We start from the raw sequence: 19,151 nt of genomic DNA on the forward strand, positions 1-19,151 counted from the left end.
AATGGGCCTCAGGATTTCGTCACGGTATTTCTTTGTGCGTTCAAACTGTCATAGACAAAATGCTATTGTGTTCATTGTCCGTAGTTTATGCCTTCCCATACCATAACCCCACCACCACCATGGGGCACTCTGTTCACAACGTTGACATCAGCAAACCGCTCGCCCACACGACCCCATACACGTGGTCTATGGTTGTGAGGCCGGTTGGACGTACTGCCAAATTCTCTAAAACGACATTCGAGGCGGCTTATGGTAGAGAAATGAACATTCAATTCTCTGGCAACAGCTCTGGTGGACATTCCAGCAGTCAGCATTCAAATTGCACGCTCCCTCAAAACTTGAGACACCTGTGGCATTGTGTAGTGTCACAAAACTGCACATTTTAGAGTGGCCTTTTATTGTTCCAAGCACAAGGTGCACCTGTGTAATGATCATGCTGTTTAATCAGCTTCTTGATATGCCACACCTGTCAGGTGGATGGATTATCTTGACAAAGGAGAAATGCTCACTAACAGGGATGTAAACAATTTTGTGCACAAAATCTGAGAGAAATACGATTTTTGTGCGTATGGAATATTTCTGGGTTCATTTATTTCAGCTCATGGAACATGGGACCAACACTTTACATGTTGCATTTATATTTTTGTTCAGTATATATTTGCTACCGTTGTCTTACCAAGAATACCTGTCGTACACAAACACACACACACACACACAGCTAGGGGTCAGCGTGAGGTCACAGACCACAGGGCTTCCAGGAAGCAGCAGCAGAGAGATAAAGCATCCCAAATGGCACCCTATTCCCTATTCCCATAGGGCTCTGGTCAAAAGTAGTGCACTATATAGGGAATAGGGTGCCATTTGGGACAAAGCCACGGGCAGTACACCCAGTGTGATGCCGTTAATTAGGCTTAAGCTGGGTCGTTTATGTAATCATGGATTGGGGTGGAGGTGGGTGGGAGGCAGGATGCAGGATGCAGGATGAAATGACTCTGGGTGCAATTTATTAATGAACTCAACTGGCAAGTAAGGATTAGAGGGACAGGGGTGGGAGGGGGGTGGAGAGAGAGTGAGAGAGAGTGAGAGAGAGAGGGAGACAGAGATTTTGTGCTTTAACTATTTGCACATCAATACAACACTGTATATAGACATAATATGACACTTGAAATGTCTTTATTCTTTTTGAACTTTTGTGAGTGTAATGTTTATTGTAAATTTTTTTATTGTTTAATTCACTTTTGTTTATTATCTATTTCACTTGCTTTGGCAATGTAAACATATGTTTCCCATGCCAATAAAGCCCTTAAATTGAAATTGAAATTGAATTGACAGACAGATTGGGGCAATGACAAACAACCCAGCAAACCGGGAACCTTCCCAGAACATTAGCTAACATTCCCATGAAGTTCTTTTAAATGAAATATCCTTGGAACAACCACCACAGAACATTCCCCCCAAAAGGTTTCCAAGTAATGTAATAAAACAATGTAGCAGTAATGTTCTCCCAGCAAACCAAAATGGATTCTGTGAAAGTTCCCAGAACATTTCTTAGGTTGTGGCAAAAACTGAAAAAACACAAAAACTGTCCAGTCGTGCTGATGATTATAGTAATATAATAATATGCCATTTAGCAGACGCTTTTATCCAAAGCGACTTACAGTCATGTGTGCATACATTTTTGTGTATGGGTGGTCCCGGGGATCGAACCCACTACCCTGGCATTACAAGCGCCATGCTCTACCAGCTGAGCTACAGAGGACCATTATGCAATGTTTGTATAAAACATTAACCTGATGTTGCAAGAACATTCCCAGAACACATTTGGTCTGTTCTTTAAAAGGTTCCCAGAATGATTTGTTAGGTTATGGGAACAGTCTGGTGGGAACATTCTGGGGACATCACAAAATATACACTAAATGACCAAAAGTATATGGACACCTGCTCGTCGAACATCTCATTCCAAAATCATGGGCATTAATATGGAGTTGGTCCCCTCTTTGCTGCTATAACAGCCTCCACCCTTCTGGGAAGGCTTTCCACTAGATGTTGGAACATTGCTGCGAGGACTTGCTTCAATTCAGCCACAAGAGCATTAGTGAGGTCGGGCACTGATGTTGGGCGATTAGGCCTGGCTCGCAGTCGGCGTTCCAATTCATCCCAAAGGTGTTTGATGGGTTTGAGGTCAGAGCTCTGTGCAGGCCAGTCAAGTTCATCCACACAGATCTCAACAAACCATTTCTGTATGGACCTCGCTTTGTGCACGGGGGCATTGTCATGCTGAAACAGGAAAGGGCCTTCCACAAAGTTGGAAGCTTAGAATCGTCTAGAATGTAATTGTATGCTGTAGCGTTAAGATTTCCCTTCAATGGAACTAAGGGGCCTAGACCGAACCATGAAAAACAGCCCCAGACCATTATTCCTCCTCCACCAAACTTTACAGTTGGCACTATGCATTGGGGCAGGTAGCGTTCTCCTGGCATCCGCCAAACCAGATTCGTCCACCGGAATGCCAGATGCAGAAGCGTGATTCATCACTCCAGAGAACTTGTTTCCACTGCTCCAGAGTCCAATGGCGGCGAGCTTTACACCACTCCAGCCGACGCTTGTCATTGCACATGGTGATCTTAGGCTTGTGTGCGGCTGCTCGGCCATGAAAACCCAATTAATGAAGCTCCCGACAAACAGTTATTGTGCTGTCGTTCGTCCAGAGGCTGTTTGGAACTCGGTAGTGAGTGTTGCAACCGAGGACAGATGATTTGTATGCCCTACGCGCTTCAGCACTCGGTGGTCCCATTCTGTGAGCTTGTGTGGCCTACCACTTCGCGGCTGAGTCGTTGTTGCTCCTAGACGTTTCCACTTCACAATAACAGCACTTACAGTTGACCAGGGCAGCTCTAGCAGGGCAGGAATTTGATGAACTGACTTGTTGGAAAGGTGGCATCCTATGACGGTGCCACGTTGAAAGTCACTGAGCTCTTCAGTAAGGCCATTCTACTGCCAATGTTTGTCTATGGAGATTGCACGGCTGTGTGCTCGATTTTCTACACCTGTCAGCAACGGGTGTGGATGAAATAGCAGAATATCCTCATTTGAAGGGGTGTCCACATACTTTTGTATATATAGTGTATGTTCCCAAAACACAAAACTTGTCAAGTTGTGTTGCCATTCAGATAACATTTTATTTTGATGTTGGAAGAATGTTGATAGAACAGCCTTTCTGAGTTCTTTGAAGGTCCCCTGAACATTTAATTAGGTTGTGGGAAAAGTGTGGATATTCATACAATGTTCAAGGTAGGTTGCACAGGACATTCCCCTAATGTTGCAAGAACATTTTTGTGATATTCACTAAGGTTGCACAGAACATTCCCACAATGTTGCATAATATTCCACAATTTCCAAATAAGTCCGTTTTTATGACGCTCATAATGTCATGACTTGCCCTCATGGGCTGAGGATCAAAGATGTCGACTAGGCAAAGGTTTGAACACCCCTTCTCCTGGGGGCCAGTTTTATGACCGGACGTAAATACCATGCAGACTTTATTTTCCTTGCCATGAAGTATTGGGAGAAAGGACCCCTTTGTTAACACAGAGATTCTTCCTGCCAACACTCCAACATCCAAAAGTGGATAATGAAACAATATTCATACTTCAAAGAATGTCGGAAATGGTCGGTGGGGACTTAAAGAACAATCATGTCAAATTCGTTCCTATGTTGTGATGTCATTAAAGACGGTGGAACAACATAACTGTATCTCTGGGGGTGTACACTTCCCAGCTATGAGGTTTGCATCTAATTGTTGTATAAAACGAATGATTAAGTATAATAATACTTTTGTGAAGATAACAATGTGATTTTAGCATTCTAGATGAGATGATTGTTTCCATATTGATTTGTTCTCAGTCATTGGCCACGCCCAGATGAGCACAAATATGATAAGACGCCCCCTTTTCTACTCAAGTATAAAACCCCTCGTGACGAAATTCACCTCAGATCAAGCATACTACGGTATAAGCCGGATGTTGCAAATGGTTGAGATTCTACCAGACCAGGAAGTGTGAAGCTGAAGCTACACGTTACAAAATGGATAGACCAGAAAGACCAGAAAACGTGAGACGTTAGTCCACACGTTTGAAATGGAGAAACTCTGAAACTCTCAACCTCTACACGAGGTGAAGAAGAAGACAATGCACTAGACCTTATCATCTCAGTCTGCAGCTGGCATGTATAGTGGTCTAGAGAACTTTCACTAAAGACACGAGTTGGGAAGGACAATCCCTCTCCGACAACCGCTGGTACATCTGAAGTATCTATCCTAACAGATCAACTCTACGAACTACAGGGTACGCTGAAGTATCCATTCTAACCACCACTACACCCAGAAACTCTACCAAGGACATTGGGATCTCTGGTGGGCAAACCAGAGTCCTATTGTCATATCCCCACAATGTTCGCACAAACCTAATGAAACATTCTGGGAACCTTTTAAGAACAGACGAAATGTGTTCTGAGAACGTTCATGTAACATCAGGTGAATGTTTTGTGCACCCTGATACAAACACTATCTGAATGTCAGCACAACTGGACAGTTTTAGTGTTTTGGGAACCTATCTCTTGTCATATCCCCACAATGTTCCCAGAAACCTAATGAAACATCCTGGGAACCTTTAAAGAACAGGTTAAATGTGTTCTAGGAACGTTCTTGTAACATCAGGTGAATGTCTTATTCAAACATTCTATAATCATCAGCACGACTGGACAGTTTTTGTGTTATGAGAACATTTGCTGCGACCTAACAAATGTTCTGGGAACTTTCACAGAACCAATTTTTGGTTTGCTGGGAAGAGACAGAGAGCAGACTAGCAGAGAGAAACCAAACGGATGAGCAGGTAAGAGGTTTACCTGGTGATGTCTTCAGAAAGCTGGGCTGGGTCAGGTGGATAGAACTTCACATTGAAGGTGAAGTCATAATTGGTTCCTGAAAGAAAGATTCTGGCATGAAAACACATTCAAATCATGGAAATATTTTCCTCTCGCTAAAACATGCACAGCAATGTTTAAAAAAAAATGTGGCTCACACTCAATACATACCAAACAGAAGAAAACGGACTGTTAGGGACTAACATGAACTTGTCCAATAGGAAACCCTAATTGTCGTTGCAAAACGTTTAGCTACGGTGTGAACTAATAAATACAACCCTGAGCAATGAATGACGACGGTATTTTCGTCTCACCTGTACATGATTGTGCGTCTGCACAGATCTTGTCTAACTTTGCACCTATGTAGGTGGAGCAGAAAATGAAACAGGAATGTCACGGTGAGGTGTATAGGGCAGTGTGCTTTAGTAGCCTGTCCACATTCAGGGTACGTTCGAGGAAAAAGCTATCAAGCCAGTCAACTTTAGCCAGTTAACTGGTGGTGTTTGACTTCCGTTGATCAGAACGTTCCAGTGTGCGCTCTCAGCGCTGCGAGAGAGAAACACTCTGAATTTGCAAAAGAGCCCAGAGCACACTGACAGAATTTACGAACGCACCCACAGTAAAAATTTCCATTAATTTAGCGAGAGGTTACAAGATATGTCCTATACACACAAAATGAGAGCAGAGCAGAAGCTGTGCATTCAGCCTCACCTTGAACCTGTCTGCGGATCTCCTTGGTGAAATCCATCCAGGTCTGTGGAGCAGAAGCAGGACAATCATCGGACAAAACAAGGACTCAGACGTTGTGCCTTTTTAAAACTGAACATCAAACACTAGATATAAGAGGTATGTGGGTAATATGTGCATGTATCTATGTGGGAATGGACAGGTATAGGTGTGAGCATAACAGTGACTTACAGAAGTAATATTAGTAACAGTGACTTACAAAAGTAATATTAGTAACAGTGACTTACAGAAGTAATATTAGTAACAGTGATTTACAGAAGTAATATTAGTAACAGTGACTTACAGAAGTAATATTAGTAACAGTGACTTACAGAAGTAATATTAGTAACAGTGACTTACAGAAGTAATATTAGTAACAGTGACTTACAGAAGTAATATTAGTAACAGTGTTGTAACAGACAGATAGACATTAGTTAAAGAGCAGAACAGTAACTCAGAGCAACAGACCTTCATGGAGGGCGACTCCCAGATGGCCAGACCGTAGTAATCTCTCTCCAGCAGGTTGAGGTGGTCACACACCTTGGTGAACAGCTCCACACCTTTGGCATGTTTCTAAAGGCAGGAGAGATATGTCATAGAGAAGCCGCAATAAACCAGTCTATGTGATAGGCATGTTTCTAAAGGCCAGACACACACAGGGATAAGAAATAGTTACAGACAACCAAAAAGACAGTCATTAACTGTGTGAGACATTGCTGTGTCCCAAATGGCACACTATTCTCTATATAGTGCACTACCTTTGACCAGGGCCCACTATGTAGGGAACAGGGTGTCCATTGGGACGTATCCATTAACTGTGTAGATCCCTAATGCAGTAGAACATTAATTAGGAGAGAGGAAGCCCAGAGGGAGTATCAGAATGTTGGTGTGTTTCCAAGGGACCTTACAGTAGCAGGCTGGTAGTTAGGCTGCTGCTGACCAATGACAAACAGAATGTCGGTGTGTTTCCAAGGGACCTTACAGTAGCAGGCTGGTAGTTAGGCTGCTGCTGACCAATGACAAACAGAATGTCGGTGTGTTTCCAAGGGACCTTACAGTAGCAGGCTGGTAGTTAGGCTGCTGCTGACCAATGACAAACAGAATGTCGGTGTGTTTCCAAGGGACCTTACAGTAGCAGGCTGGTAGTTAGGCTGCTGACCAATGACAAACAGAATGTCGGTGTGTTTCCAAGGGACCTTACAGTAGCAGGCTGGTAGTTAGGCTGCTGCTGACCAATGACAAACAGAATGTCGGTGTGTTTCCAAGGGACCTTACAGTAGCAGGCTGGTAGTTAGGCTGCTGACCAATGACAAACAGAATGTCGGTGTGTTTCCAAGGGACCTTACAGTAGCAGGCTGGTAGTTAGGCTGCTGACCAATGACAAACAGAATGTCGGTGTGTTTCCCAGGGACCTTATAGTAGCAGGCTGGTAGTTAGGCTGCTGACCAATGACAAACAGAATGTCGGTGTGTTTCCAAGGGACCTTACAGTAGCAGGCTGGTAGTTAGGCTGCTGACCAATGACAAACAGAATGTCGGTGTGTTTCCAAGGGACCTTACAGTAGCAGGCTGGTAGTTAGGCTGCTGACCAATGACAAACAGAATGTCGGTGTGTTTCCCAGGGACCTTACTGTCTGAGTAGTAGTGTAGTATCGTTTTATTCAATACTGGATGTATCCCTAGCCTGGAGATCCCAGGGCTGGTTGTGCTGTCTTTCCGTATTATATGGAATTGTCTTTCCAAGCAGCCATGCCAAACATCCATGTCAGAAAGCCTTGCCAAACATGGCATGACAATTCCATAGGGTTTGGCAAGACAACACAAACCGACCTGGGTCCCCCAGGCTACAGTTCCTTACAAAAGTATTCATCCCCCTTGGCGTTTTTCCTATTTTGTCGCATTACAACCTGTAATTTAAATGGATTTTTATTTGGATTTCATGTAATGGACATACACAAAATAGTCCAAATTGGTGAAGTGAAATGAAAAAAATAACTTGTTTCAAAAAATAAAAAATAAAAAATAATGGAAAAGTGGTGCGTGCATATGTATTCACCCCCTTTGCTATGAAGTCCCTAAATAAGATCTGGTGCAACCTATTACCTTCAGAAGTCACATAATTAGTTAAATAAAGTCCACCTGTGTGCAATCTAAGTGTCACATGATCTCAGTATATATACACCTATTCTGAAAGGCCCCAGAGTCTGCAACAGAACTAAGCAAGGGGCACCACCAAGCAAGCGGCACCATGAAGACCAAGGAGCTCTCCAAACAGGTCAGGGACAAAGTTGTGGAGAAGTACAGATCAGGGTTGGGTTATAAAAAAACATCAGAAACTTTGAACATCCCACGGAGCACCTTAAATCCATTATTAAAAAAGGGAAAGAATATGGCACCACAACAAACCTGCCAAGAGAGGGCCGCCCACCAAAACTCATGGACCAGGCAAGGAGGGCATTAATCAGAGAATCAGAGAGGCAACAAAGAGACCAAAGATAACCCTGAAGGAGCTGCAAAGCTCCACAGCAGAGATTGGAGTATCTGTCCATAGGACCACTTTAAGCCGTACACTCCACAGAGCTGGGCTTTACAGAAGAGTGGCCAGAAAAAAGCCATCGCCAAAAGGCATGTGGGAGAAAAATTTAGCTTTGTTCATCAAGGAAAACGCTATGTCTGGCGCAAACCCAACACCTCTCATCACCCCGAGAACACCATCCCCACAGTAAAGCATGGTGGTGGCAGCATCATGCTGTGGGGATGTTTTTCATCGGCAGGGACTGGGAAACTGGTCAGAATTGAAAGAATGATAGATGGCGCTAAATACTGGGAAATTCTTGAGGGAAACCTGTTTCACTCTTCCAGAGATTTGAGACTGGGACGGAGGTTCACATTCCAGCAGGACAATGACCCTAAGCATACTGCTAAAGCAACCCTCGAGTGGTTTAAGGGGAAACACTTAAATGTCTTGGAATGGCCTAGTCAAAGCCCAGACCTCAATCCAATTGAGAATCTGTTGTATGACTTAAAGATTGCTGTACACCAGTGGAACCCATCCAACTTGAAGGAGCTGGAGCAGTTTTGCCTTGAAGAATGGGCAAAAATCCCAGTGGCTAGATGTGCCAAACTTATAGAGACATACCCCAAGAGACTTGCAGCTGTAAATGCTGCAAAAGGTGGCTCTACAAAGTATTGACTTGGGGGGGTGTTTCACAATAAAAAATATTTTGCATCTTCAAAGTGGTAGGCATGTTGTGTAAATCAAATGATACAAACCCCCCCAAAAAATCAATTTTAATTCCAGGTTGTAAGGCAACAAAATAGGAAAAATGCCAAGGGGGGGGGGTGAATACTTTCACAAGCCACTGTATATATCCCAGGTTTCCAGCTCTAATAAAGGACTGATTTGGTAATATTGGGACTTACATCCAGCTCACACTCAAACAGAGTGTCGTCCAGCAGTGTAACTCTAATTTGCATGATCCTGGGTCGACGGGGAGGTTTATCAGGTTTAGCTTCTTCCTCTCTGTCAGGCTCCTCCTCTTTCTCCTCCTCTTCTCCTCCCTCCTTGTCTTTCTCTCCCTCCTCCCCCACCTCGTCCTCAGAGTCTTTCTCAGTGTCAGGGTCTTCCTTCTGGTCTACCTGGACAGGCTGGTGGAAAAGACACAAGACATATTTTAACATACACAATCAATGTTACATTTATTCCAAAAACTCATACATGGTGTCACACCCTGATCTGTTTCACCTGTCTTTGTGATTGTCTCCACCCCCCTCCAGGTATCGCCCATCTTCCCCATTATCACCAGTGTATTTATACCTGTGTTCTCTGTTTGTCTGTAGCCAGTTCGTTTTGTTTCGTCAAGCCTACCAGCGGTTTTCCCCTTGCTCCTGTCTTTCTCAAGTTCCTGTTTTCTAGTTTTCCTGGTTTTGACCAATCTGCCTGCCCTGACCCTGAGCCTGCCATTCTGTACCTTGTCACACCACCCTGGATTATTGACCTCTGCCTGCCCTGACCCTGAGACTGCCTGCCGTTCTGTACCTTTTGGACTCTGATCTGGATTGCTGACCTCTGCCTGCCCTTGACCTGTCATTTGCCTGCCCCGTTTTTGTAATAAACTTTTGTTACTTCGACACTGTCTGCATCTGGGTCTTCTCCTGAAACGTGATAGTACGAACTGGCCATGATTGACCCAGTAGACTCGGACCAGCTCCGCAACGTAATCTCCTCCCAAGGAGCCACCACTGGAAGGCACGAGGAGTTGCTTTGTGGTCTCATGGAAGGGTTCCAGACATTGGCCGAATGCCATGACCGAGCAATTCCGCGGGTTGTCTGTTAGGCAGCATCCCACGACGGTAACCTCCCAGCCCCTCAGTAACCCGGCTGTTAGCAACGCGGCCTCCCCGGCCACTCCGGTCTCCCGAGAACCCCGCTCACCTCCCCCGGAACGCTTCGCTGGAGAGTCGGGAATCTGTCGGGCATTTCTCGCTCAGTGTTCGCTCATCATCGAGCTGCAGCCCTCCTCCTTCCCCTCGGACCGCTCGAAGATAGCGTACCTCATCATGCTGATGTCCGGGAGGGCACTCGCCTGGGCTACGGCAGTGTGGGAACAACAGTCGGCCGTAAGCTTCTGTCTGGAGGAGTTCATGCAGGAAGTACAGAAGGTTTTCGATGCTCCATTGTCCGTGAGAGAGGCTGCCCGGAAGTTACTCCAGCTTCGGCAAGAATCCCACAGTGTGGCAGACTATGCAGTGGATTTCCGCACGTTGGCAGCTGAGTGTGCCTGGAACCCGGAAGCGCTGTTCGACACGTTCCTGCACGGAGTATCGGAGGAAGTAAAGGACGAGCTTGCATCCTGGGAACTACCGATGGATCTCGACTCGCTCATCGCCTTGACCATTCGGATCGATAGGCAACTACGGGATGAAGGAAGGAGAGGAAGTCCGATTCCACTCGCCTGCCCAAGGATTCCACCTCGCCACCAAGGCATACCGGAAGTCCCCGACGGCTCCGTTGCCGAGAGAACCTGAGGCTACCCGAGTTCCCCAGAGAGTCTCCGAAGTCTGCCAATCCCGAGCCGATGCAACTAGGCAGAGCTAGGCTGTCTCTAGCAGAACGGCAATACAGGCTTCACATGAAGAGTTGCCTGTATTGCAGGACTACTGGTCATTTTGTGTCCACCTATCCACTAAAAGACCAGGCTCACCGGTAGGAGCGAGTACTCTGGTGGGCCATACGGATAACTTTTCCTCTCCCCTTACTCGCACCCCTTTTCATGCCATCTTGCTGTGGGGGAACCAGTCAAAATCTCTCCGGGTACTCATCGACTCTGGGGCCGATGAGAGCTTTATGGACGCTACCCTGGGATCCGAGCTGGGCATCCCCACTCAGCCCCTCTCCATTCCCATGGACGTTAGAGTGCTGAAAGGGCGCATCAACCTACGAGTATCAGGGAATCAAAGCGAAACGATCCAATTCCTGCTAATTAAGTCTCCTCAGGTTCCTGTGGTATTGGGTTTCTCTTGCATCCAGCGACACAACCCCTTTATTGACTGGTCTACTGGTGCCATCATGGGCTGGAGCCCGTTCTGCCACGTTCATTGCCTGAAGTCAACGCAGCCTGCCCCAGGACGTCTTCCTGGGGGCTCGGAAGTTGCCTCTGACCACTCCGCCATTCCCACGGAGTACCAGGACCTCCAGGAGGTGTTCAGTAAGGCCCGGGCCACTTCGCTTCCGCTGCACTGACCCTACGACTGCGGAATCGACCTTCTCCCAGGCACCACTACGCCCCGGAGAAGACTGTACTCGCTGTCGGTCCGGAGATCAAGGCTATGGAGACCTACATTGAGGACTCCCTAGCTGCCGGGTTCATCCGTCCTTCTGCCTCCCCTGCCGGCGCAGGGTTCTTCTTTGTGAAGAAGAAGGACAAAACCCTGCGCCCATGCATCGACTACCGGGGCCTCAACGACATCACGGTGAAGAACCGCTACCCACTACCACTCATCGTCCTGGAGTGGGCCCACTCCTCCAGGCTTGCCTGCCACCCGGGCTCCCGTTGGACCCTGGCATTTGTGCGACAATGCTTTTGGCCTACCATGGTTCCTGACGTCTCCGCGTTCGTCACCACCTGCACGATCTGTGCGCAGAACAAAACTCCTCGGCAAGCTCCGGCTGGTCTCCTCCAACCATTGCCTGTTCCTCACCGTCCCTGGTCTCACATATCCCTGGACTTTGTCACAAGTCTTCCCCCATCTGATGGCAACACCGCCATCCTGACAGTTGTGGACCGGTTTTCCAAAGCCGCCCACTTCATTCCTCTCCCCAAGCTACCCTCCGCCAAAGAGACGGCCCAGCTCATGGTGCAGCACGTCTTCCGGATCCATGGACTCCCAGTGGACATGGTCTCCGACCGGAGCCTCAGTTCTCGTCCCGGTTCTGGAAAGCGTTTTGCACACTCATTGGGTCGTCGGCCAGCCTGCCTCAGTCCAACGGCCAGTCGGAGCGAGCCAACCAAGACCTAGAGACGACTCTGCGTTGCCTGGTCTCCGTCAACCCCACCATCTGGTGCCAGCAACTAGTGTGGGTCGAATACGCCTGCAACACCCTTCCCTGCTCTGCCACGGATCTTTCACCCTCGAGTGTTCCCTGGGTTATCAGCCACCGCTCTTCCCGGAGCAAGAGTAAGAGGTCGGCATACCCTCGGCCCAGATGTTTGTCCACCGCTGTCGTCGTACCTGGAGGAGAGGCCGGTCGGCTCTTCTCAAGACCACCTCCAGGTATCGACGACAAGTGGACCTCGGTATCGTCTCAGGCAGAAGGTATGGCTGTCCACCCGAGATCTGCCCCTCCGGGTGGAGTCCCGCAAACTTTCCCCCCGGTTTATCGGTCCTTTCCCCATCTCCAAGATCATTAGTCCCTCTGCTGTTCGTCTTCTGTTGCCCCGTACCCTCCGTATACATCCCACTTTTCATGTGTCTAAGATCAAACCCATGTCTCACAGCCTACCAGCATTTTTCCCCTTGCTCCTGTCTTTCTCAAGTTCCTGTTTTCTAGTTTTCCCGGTTTTGACCATTCTGCCTGCCCTGACCCTGAGACTGCCTGCTGTTCTGTACCTTTTGGACTCTGATCTGGATTACTGACCTCTGCCTGCCCCTGACCTGTCGTATGCCTGCCCCCTGTTTTTGTAATAAACGTTTGAGAGAGAGAGAGAGAGAGGACAAAGACCCAAAGAGGAGAGCGGTTATGTATTACTGTTGTAGTCTACTGTAGTCTGTAACCCTCTACTGCATGGTTCCCTTACTGTCTCTTCTATACAGTAATACAATGCGGTCGAACATACAGTTGAAGTCGGAAGTTTACATACACCTTAGCCAAATACATTTAAACTCAGTTTTTACAATTCCTGACATTTTATCAGAGTAAAAATTCCCTGTCTTAGGTCAGTTAGGATCACCAGTTTACTTTAAGAATGTGAAATGTCAGAATAATAGAAGAGATAATTATTTATTTCAGCTTTTATTTATTTCATCACATTCCCAGTGGGTCAGAAGTTTACATACACTCAATTAGTATTTGGTAGCATTGCCTTTAAATTGTTTAACTTGGGTCAAACGTTTCGGGTAGACTTCCACAAGCTTCCCACAATAAGTTGGGTGAATTTTGGCCCATTCCCCCTGACAGAGCTGGTGTAACTGAGTCAGGTTTGTAGGCCTCCTTGCTCGCATACGCTTTTTCAGTTCTGCCCACAAATGTTCTGTAGGATTGAGGTCACTCCAATACCTTGACTTTGTTGTCCTTAAGCCATTTTGCCACAACTTTGGAAGTATGCTTGGTGTCATTGTCCATTTGGAAGACCCATTTGTGTCACGCCCTGACTCAGGGGACTCTTATATGTTGAGTCAGGGTGTGAATGTTCTATGTTGTATTTTCTATGTTGGTGATCTAGGTTGTAGTTCTATGTTTGGCCGGGTGTGTTTCCCAATCAGAGGCAGCTGTCTCTCATTGTCTCTGATTGGGGAGCATACTTAGGCAGCCTATTGGCATTCATTGGTTTGTTGTTTTGTCGTGTGTTCAGTTAAATAAACATGTATGCATATCACGCTGCGCCTTGGTCTGACCCGTCCTTAAACGAACGTGACAATTTGCGACCAAGCTTTAACTTCCTGACTTGAGATGTTGTTCAATATATACACATAATTTTCCTTCCTCATGATGCCATCTATTTTGTGAAGTGCACCAGTCCCTCCTGCAGCAAAACACCCCCACATCTTGATGCTGCCACCCCCGTGCTTCACGGTTGGGATGGTGTTCTTCGGCTTGCAAGGCACCCCCTTTTTCCTCCAAACATAACGATGGTCATTATGGCCAAACAGTTCTATTTCTGTTTCATCAGACCAGAGGACATTTCTCCAAAAAGTACGATCTTTGTCCCCATGTGCAGTTGCAAACCGTAGTCTGGCTTTTTTATGGCGGTTTTGGAGCAGTGGCTTCTTCCTTGCTGAGCGGCCTTTCAGGTTATGTCGATATAGGACTCGTTTTACTGTGGATATAGATACTTTTGTACCTGTTTCCTCCAGCATCTTCACAAGGTCCTTTGCTGTTGTTCTGGGATTGATTTGCACTTTTCGCACAAAAGTACGTTCATCTCTAGGAGACAGAACGCGTCTCCTTCCTGAGCGGTATGACGGCTGTGTGGTTCCATGGTGTTTATACTTGCGTACTATTGTTTCTACAGATGAACGTGGTACCTTCAGGCATTTGGAAATTGCTCCCAAGGATGAACCAGACTTGTGGAGGTCTACAATTATTTTTCTGAGGTCTTGGCTGATTTCTTTTGATTTTCCCATGATGTCAATCAAAGAGGCACTGAGTTTGAAGGTAGGCCTTGAAATAAATCCACAGGTACACCTCCAATTGACTCAAATTATGTCAATTGGCCTACCAGAAGCTTCTAAAGCCATGACATCATTTTCTGGAATTTTCCAAGCTGTTTAAAGGCACAGTCAACTTAGCGTATGTAAACTTCAGACCTACTGGAATTGTGATACACTGAATTATAAGTGAAATAATCTGTCTGGAAACAATTGTTGGAAAAATGACTTGTGTCATGCACAAAGTAGATGTCCTAACCAACTTGCCAAAACTATAGGTTGTTAACAAGAAATTTGTGGAGTGGTTGAAAAACGAGTTTTAATGACTCTAACCTAAGTGTATGTAAACTTCTGAAGAGCACCATAAACATTTTTTTTGGTATCTTGTGCCCAAAATGTGATCCTACAGTACTAACACAGTATCCAATGGAAAGGCTTTCCTCAAGTCCCAGTACATTAGTCCTAAACTCATTCATGCACTTCGTACTCACTTCAAATTGCAGTTTGAGGAGTACAGTAATCCGACAAAAAAACACACAACTTATCCCCAAAACACTTTACACTACAAATCTTCACAGACGTTGATTGTCTTCAGGACTCAAGGACTAAAATCACCACTTTGACACTCTGACTCTTGTTTCTTCCCTATAGCAGCTACAGTGAGGGAAAAAAGTATTTGATCCCCTGCTGATTTTGTACGTTTGCCCACTGACAAAGAAATGATCAGTCTATAATTTTAATGGTAGGTTTATTTGAACAGTGAGCGACAGAATAACAACAACAAAAATCCAGAAAAACGCATGTCAAAAATGTTATAAATTTATTTGCATTTTAATGAGGGAAATAAGTATTTGACCCCCTCTCAATCACAAAGATTTCTGGCTCCCAGGTGTCTTTTATACAGGTAACGAGCTGAGATTAGGAGCACACTCTTAAAGGGAGTGCTCCTAATCTCAGTTTGTTACCTGTATAAAAGACACCTGTCCACAGAAGCAATCAATCAATCAGATTCCAAACTCTCCACCATGGCCAAGACCAAAGAGCTCTCCAAGGATGTCAGGGACAAGATTGTAGACCTACACAAGGCTGGAATGGGCTACAAGACCATCGCCAAGCAGCTTGGTGAGAAGGTGACAACAGTTGGTGCGATTATTCGCAAATAGAAGAAACACAAGCAAGATCTCACCTCGTGGAGTTGCAATGATCATGAGAACGGTGAGGAATCAGCCCAGAACTACACGGGAGGATCTTGTCAATGATCTCAAGGCAGCTGGGACCATCGTCACCAAGAAAACAATTGGTAACACACCACGCCGTGATGGACTGAAATCCTGCAGCGCACGCAAGGTCCCCCTGCTCAAGAAAGCACATATACAGGCCCGTCTGATGTTTGCCAATGAACATCTGAATGATTCAGAGGAGAACTGGGTGAAAGTGTTGTGGTCAGATGAGACCAAAATGGAGCTCTTTGGCATCAACTCAACTCGCCGTGTTTGGAGGAGGAGGAATGCTGCCTATGACCCCAAGAACACCATCCCCACTGTCAAACATGGAGGTGGAAACATTATGCTTTGGGGGTGTTTTTCTGCTAAGGGGACAGGACAACTTCACCGCATCAAAGGGACAATGGACGGGGCCATGTACTGTCAAATCTTGGGTGAGAACCTCCTTTCCTCAGCCAGGGCATTGAAAATGGGTCGTGGATGGGTATTCCAGAATGACAATGACCCAAAACACACGGCCAAGGCAACAAAGGAGTGGCTCAAGAAGAAGCACATCAAGGTCCTGGAGTGGCCTAGCCAGTCTCCAGACCTTAATCCCATAGAAAATCTGTGGAGGGAGCTGAAGGTTCGAGTTGCCAAACGTCAGCCTCGAAACCTTAATGACTTGGAGAAGATCTGCAAAGAGGAGTGGGACAAAATCTCTCCTGAGATGTGTGCAAACCTGGTAGCCAACTACAAGAAACGTCTGACCTCTGTGATTGCCAACAAGGGTTTTGCCACCAAGTACTAAGTCATGTTTTGCAGAGGGGTCAAATACTTATTTCCCTCATTAAAATGCAAATCAATTCATAACATTTTTTACATGCGTTTTTCTGGATTTTTTTGTTGTTATTCTGTCTCTCACTGTTCAAATAAACCTACCATTAAAATGATAGACTGATCGTGTCTTTGTCAGTGGGCAAACGTACAAAATCAGCAGGGGATCAAATACTTTTTTCCCCTCACTGTGTGTACTACAGTGTGGTGGGTAGAATAGGCTCTCACCTGCTCCTCGTTGCTGCTGAGCGAGTGCAGGTCCAGGTTCTGATCCCCCTCGATCCTGAGCTCTGGCTCACAATCAGCGATGGGCGCCTTGGCCTCTTCCCCGTCCCCTCCTTTCTCCCCCTTCTCTCCCCCGTCCCCCTCGCACTGAGACCTCCTCTTCAGGAAGGAGGAGAAGAGACGTGAGAGGCCGCGGCCGGCCGAGGTGCGCTGGCGGGGCCTCAGCTGCACCTCCTCCTGGGGCAGAGAGGGCGAGGGCGAGCCAGGGCTCTGGGGCGAGGTGGCGGGGGTGGTGGCGGCCTGGGACTCTGAGGGCCCGTGGTCAGGAGGCGTGGCCTGATGCTTCTCCGCCTCCTGCTGGCTGGGCTTATTCTGATGCTGGCTCTCTGTCGCCTCGTCTGTCGTCATGGCAATGGCTGAATGGGGGAAAACAACCAGAGAATATAGTTGCAAGCAGCAATGCCAGGGTTTAAGCTGTGGGACCACTGCACAACCGTCAGGACAAATTGGACACATCCCCCTAGGATGAGCTACCTCTGTACTCCTTACCACGCTTGCCAAATATCAGAACTCAACATTGAACAGATCATGCAATATAATATGCCATTTAGCAGACGCTTTTATCCAAAGCGACTTACAGTCATGCGTGCATACATTTTTACGTATGGTCAGTCCCGGGGATCGAACCCACTACCCTGGCGTTACAAGCGCCATGCTCTACCAATTGAGCTACAGAGGACCACTGGAATTGTGATACAGTGAATTATATGTGAAACAATCTGTCTGGAAACTATTGTTGGAAAAATGACTTGTGTCATGCACAAAGTAGATGTCCTAACCAACTTGTCAAAACTATAGGTTGTTAACAAGAAATGTGTGGAGTGGTTGAAAAACAAGTTTTAATGACTACAACCTAAGTGTTTGTAAACTTCCAACTTCAACTGTACTATATGATAAGATGTTTTGTATCTTGTGCCCAAAATGTGATCCTACAGTACTAACACAGTATCCAATGGAAAGGCTTTCCTCAAGTCCCAGTACTTTGCAATATGCTTTTGATGTATTTTGGACCATTTCAATGATGTTGACTACTTTAAACGTCTTCTTCTCCAGAACTGCTGGACCGATTGTGGTGCCAAATCAGTGCTATATTTTCCAGGACTCCAGCTCAAACAATATGGCCACTATGAGCCAATGAGCTTGCATTAATGGTTTCCCTGCCCAACAGCGCCACCATTCGGCCAAACTGAACCACACTGAACAGTTTAGCTAGACTCATATCCCTGTGCCAAATTTCATTACTCTGAGTCAAACAGATCAAGAGATTTAAACATGTGTCCGTTAATGGCGCCACCATGTGGTCGAGATGAATGTGCAAGCGTATGTTGAGTCTTGACAGTGTTTGGAATATGTGTACCAAGTACAATACGATTATCAGTTGTCTGACTTATATGCATTTATATGTCAGACCACGCACACATGAATGCTTATTGGTCAGTAGCGGCCATGTTGTTTGACATACTAGTGTGGATAATATAGAGTTGAGAGACCTCCATAAAGGCCATATATCAAGTTCCGTGCAGACCGGTCATTCGGTGCGTTTTAAGTAGTTTTTCACAAAATTCGAAATGGCGGAAAATCCATTATGACGGACCTTATGGATTCTTGAGGCAAATTTGTTCCTTGTGAAGAGACGGACCTATGAACCAAGTTTCACGACTCTACATCACACGGAGTGAGGGGCGTGAGCTTTCAAAGTTTGCATTTTCAATCGCTTGTTATAGCGCCACCATCGGGCCAATTGGCATGGAATCGCATGGGAGGAATTGCATAATAATAATGAACGCCAAGAAATACAAGAAATACAAGAAATACAATAAATGCAATAGGGTTTCACCAGCTTCGCTGCTTGAACCCATAAAAATAAAGTCAGTTATGAAGAGATTTGGTTGGGTAGTTTACCTGGGATTGGATCCCATGCTATTACATTGTTCGTAACATAGTCATTAGTTCCTAATGAGCCTATTTACACAGGGAGTAAGGGTCATTAAAGCTGCTCTTCCTGATTCTCCTTGTTCAATATGGTGTGGAGGGGAGAGAAAACACAGAGAGAGAGAGAGAGAGAGAGAGAGAGAGAGAGAGAGAGAGAGAGAGAGAATATATATATATATATATATATATATACAGAGAGAGAGATATACAGAGAGACACAGAGAGAGATATATACAGAGAGAGAGACAGACAGAGAGAGAGAGATACAGAGAGCGAGATATATACAGAGAGAGAGATACAGAGAGAGAGATATATACAGAGAGAAATATACAGAGAGACACAGAGAGAGAGATATACAGAGAGAGAGACAGAGAGAGAGATA

General features: G+C 46.0%; 1 protein-coding gene across 14 annotated transcripts in view; it reads right to left on the reverse strand.

Annotated features, from left to right (window-relative positions):
* epb41a (erythrocyte membrane protein band 4.1a) overlaps positions 1-19,151 on the reverse strand; it is a 122,773-nt gene that overhangs the window by 60,201 nt on the left and 43,421 nt on the right. For 11 of the 14 annotated variants that reach the window (XM_041903769.1, XM_041903768.1, XM_041903767.1 and 8 more), the window contains exons 2-7: positions 16,781-17,193; positions 9,069-9,293; positions 6,115-6,219; positions 5,632-5,674; positions 5,235-5,279; positions 4,903-4,978 (exon numbers count right to left, since the gene is read on the reverse strand). In XM_041903769.1, the coding sequence (XP_041759703.1) occupies positions 4,903-4,978; positions 5,235-5,279; positions 5,632-5,674; positions 6,115-6,219; positions 9,069-9,293; positions 16,781-17,185 (899 nt within the window). In that variant the 5' untranslated portion in view covers positions 17,186-17,193. The remainder of the gene's footprint in view (positions 1-4,902; positions 4,979-5,234; positions 5,280-5,631; positions 5,675-6,114; positions 6,220-9,068; positions 9,294-16,780; positions 17,194-19,151) is intronic. The other 3 variants (XM_041903772.1, XM_041903763.1, XM_041903771.2) reach the window with 2 other exon arrangements.

Source organism: Coregonus clupeaformis, chromosome 17, assembly GCF_020615455.1.
Source record: "Coregonus clupeaformis isolate EN_2021a chromosome 17, ASM2061545v1, whole genome shotgun sequence".
Taxonomy (NCBI): Eukaryota; Metazoa; Chordata; class Actinopteri; order Salmoniformes; family Salmonidae; genus Coregonus; species Coregonus clupeaformis.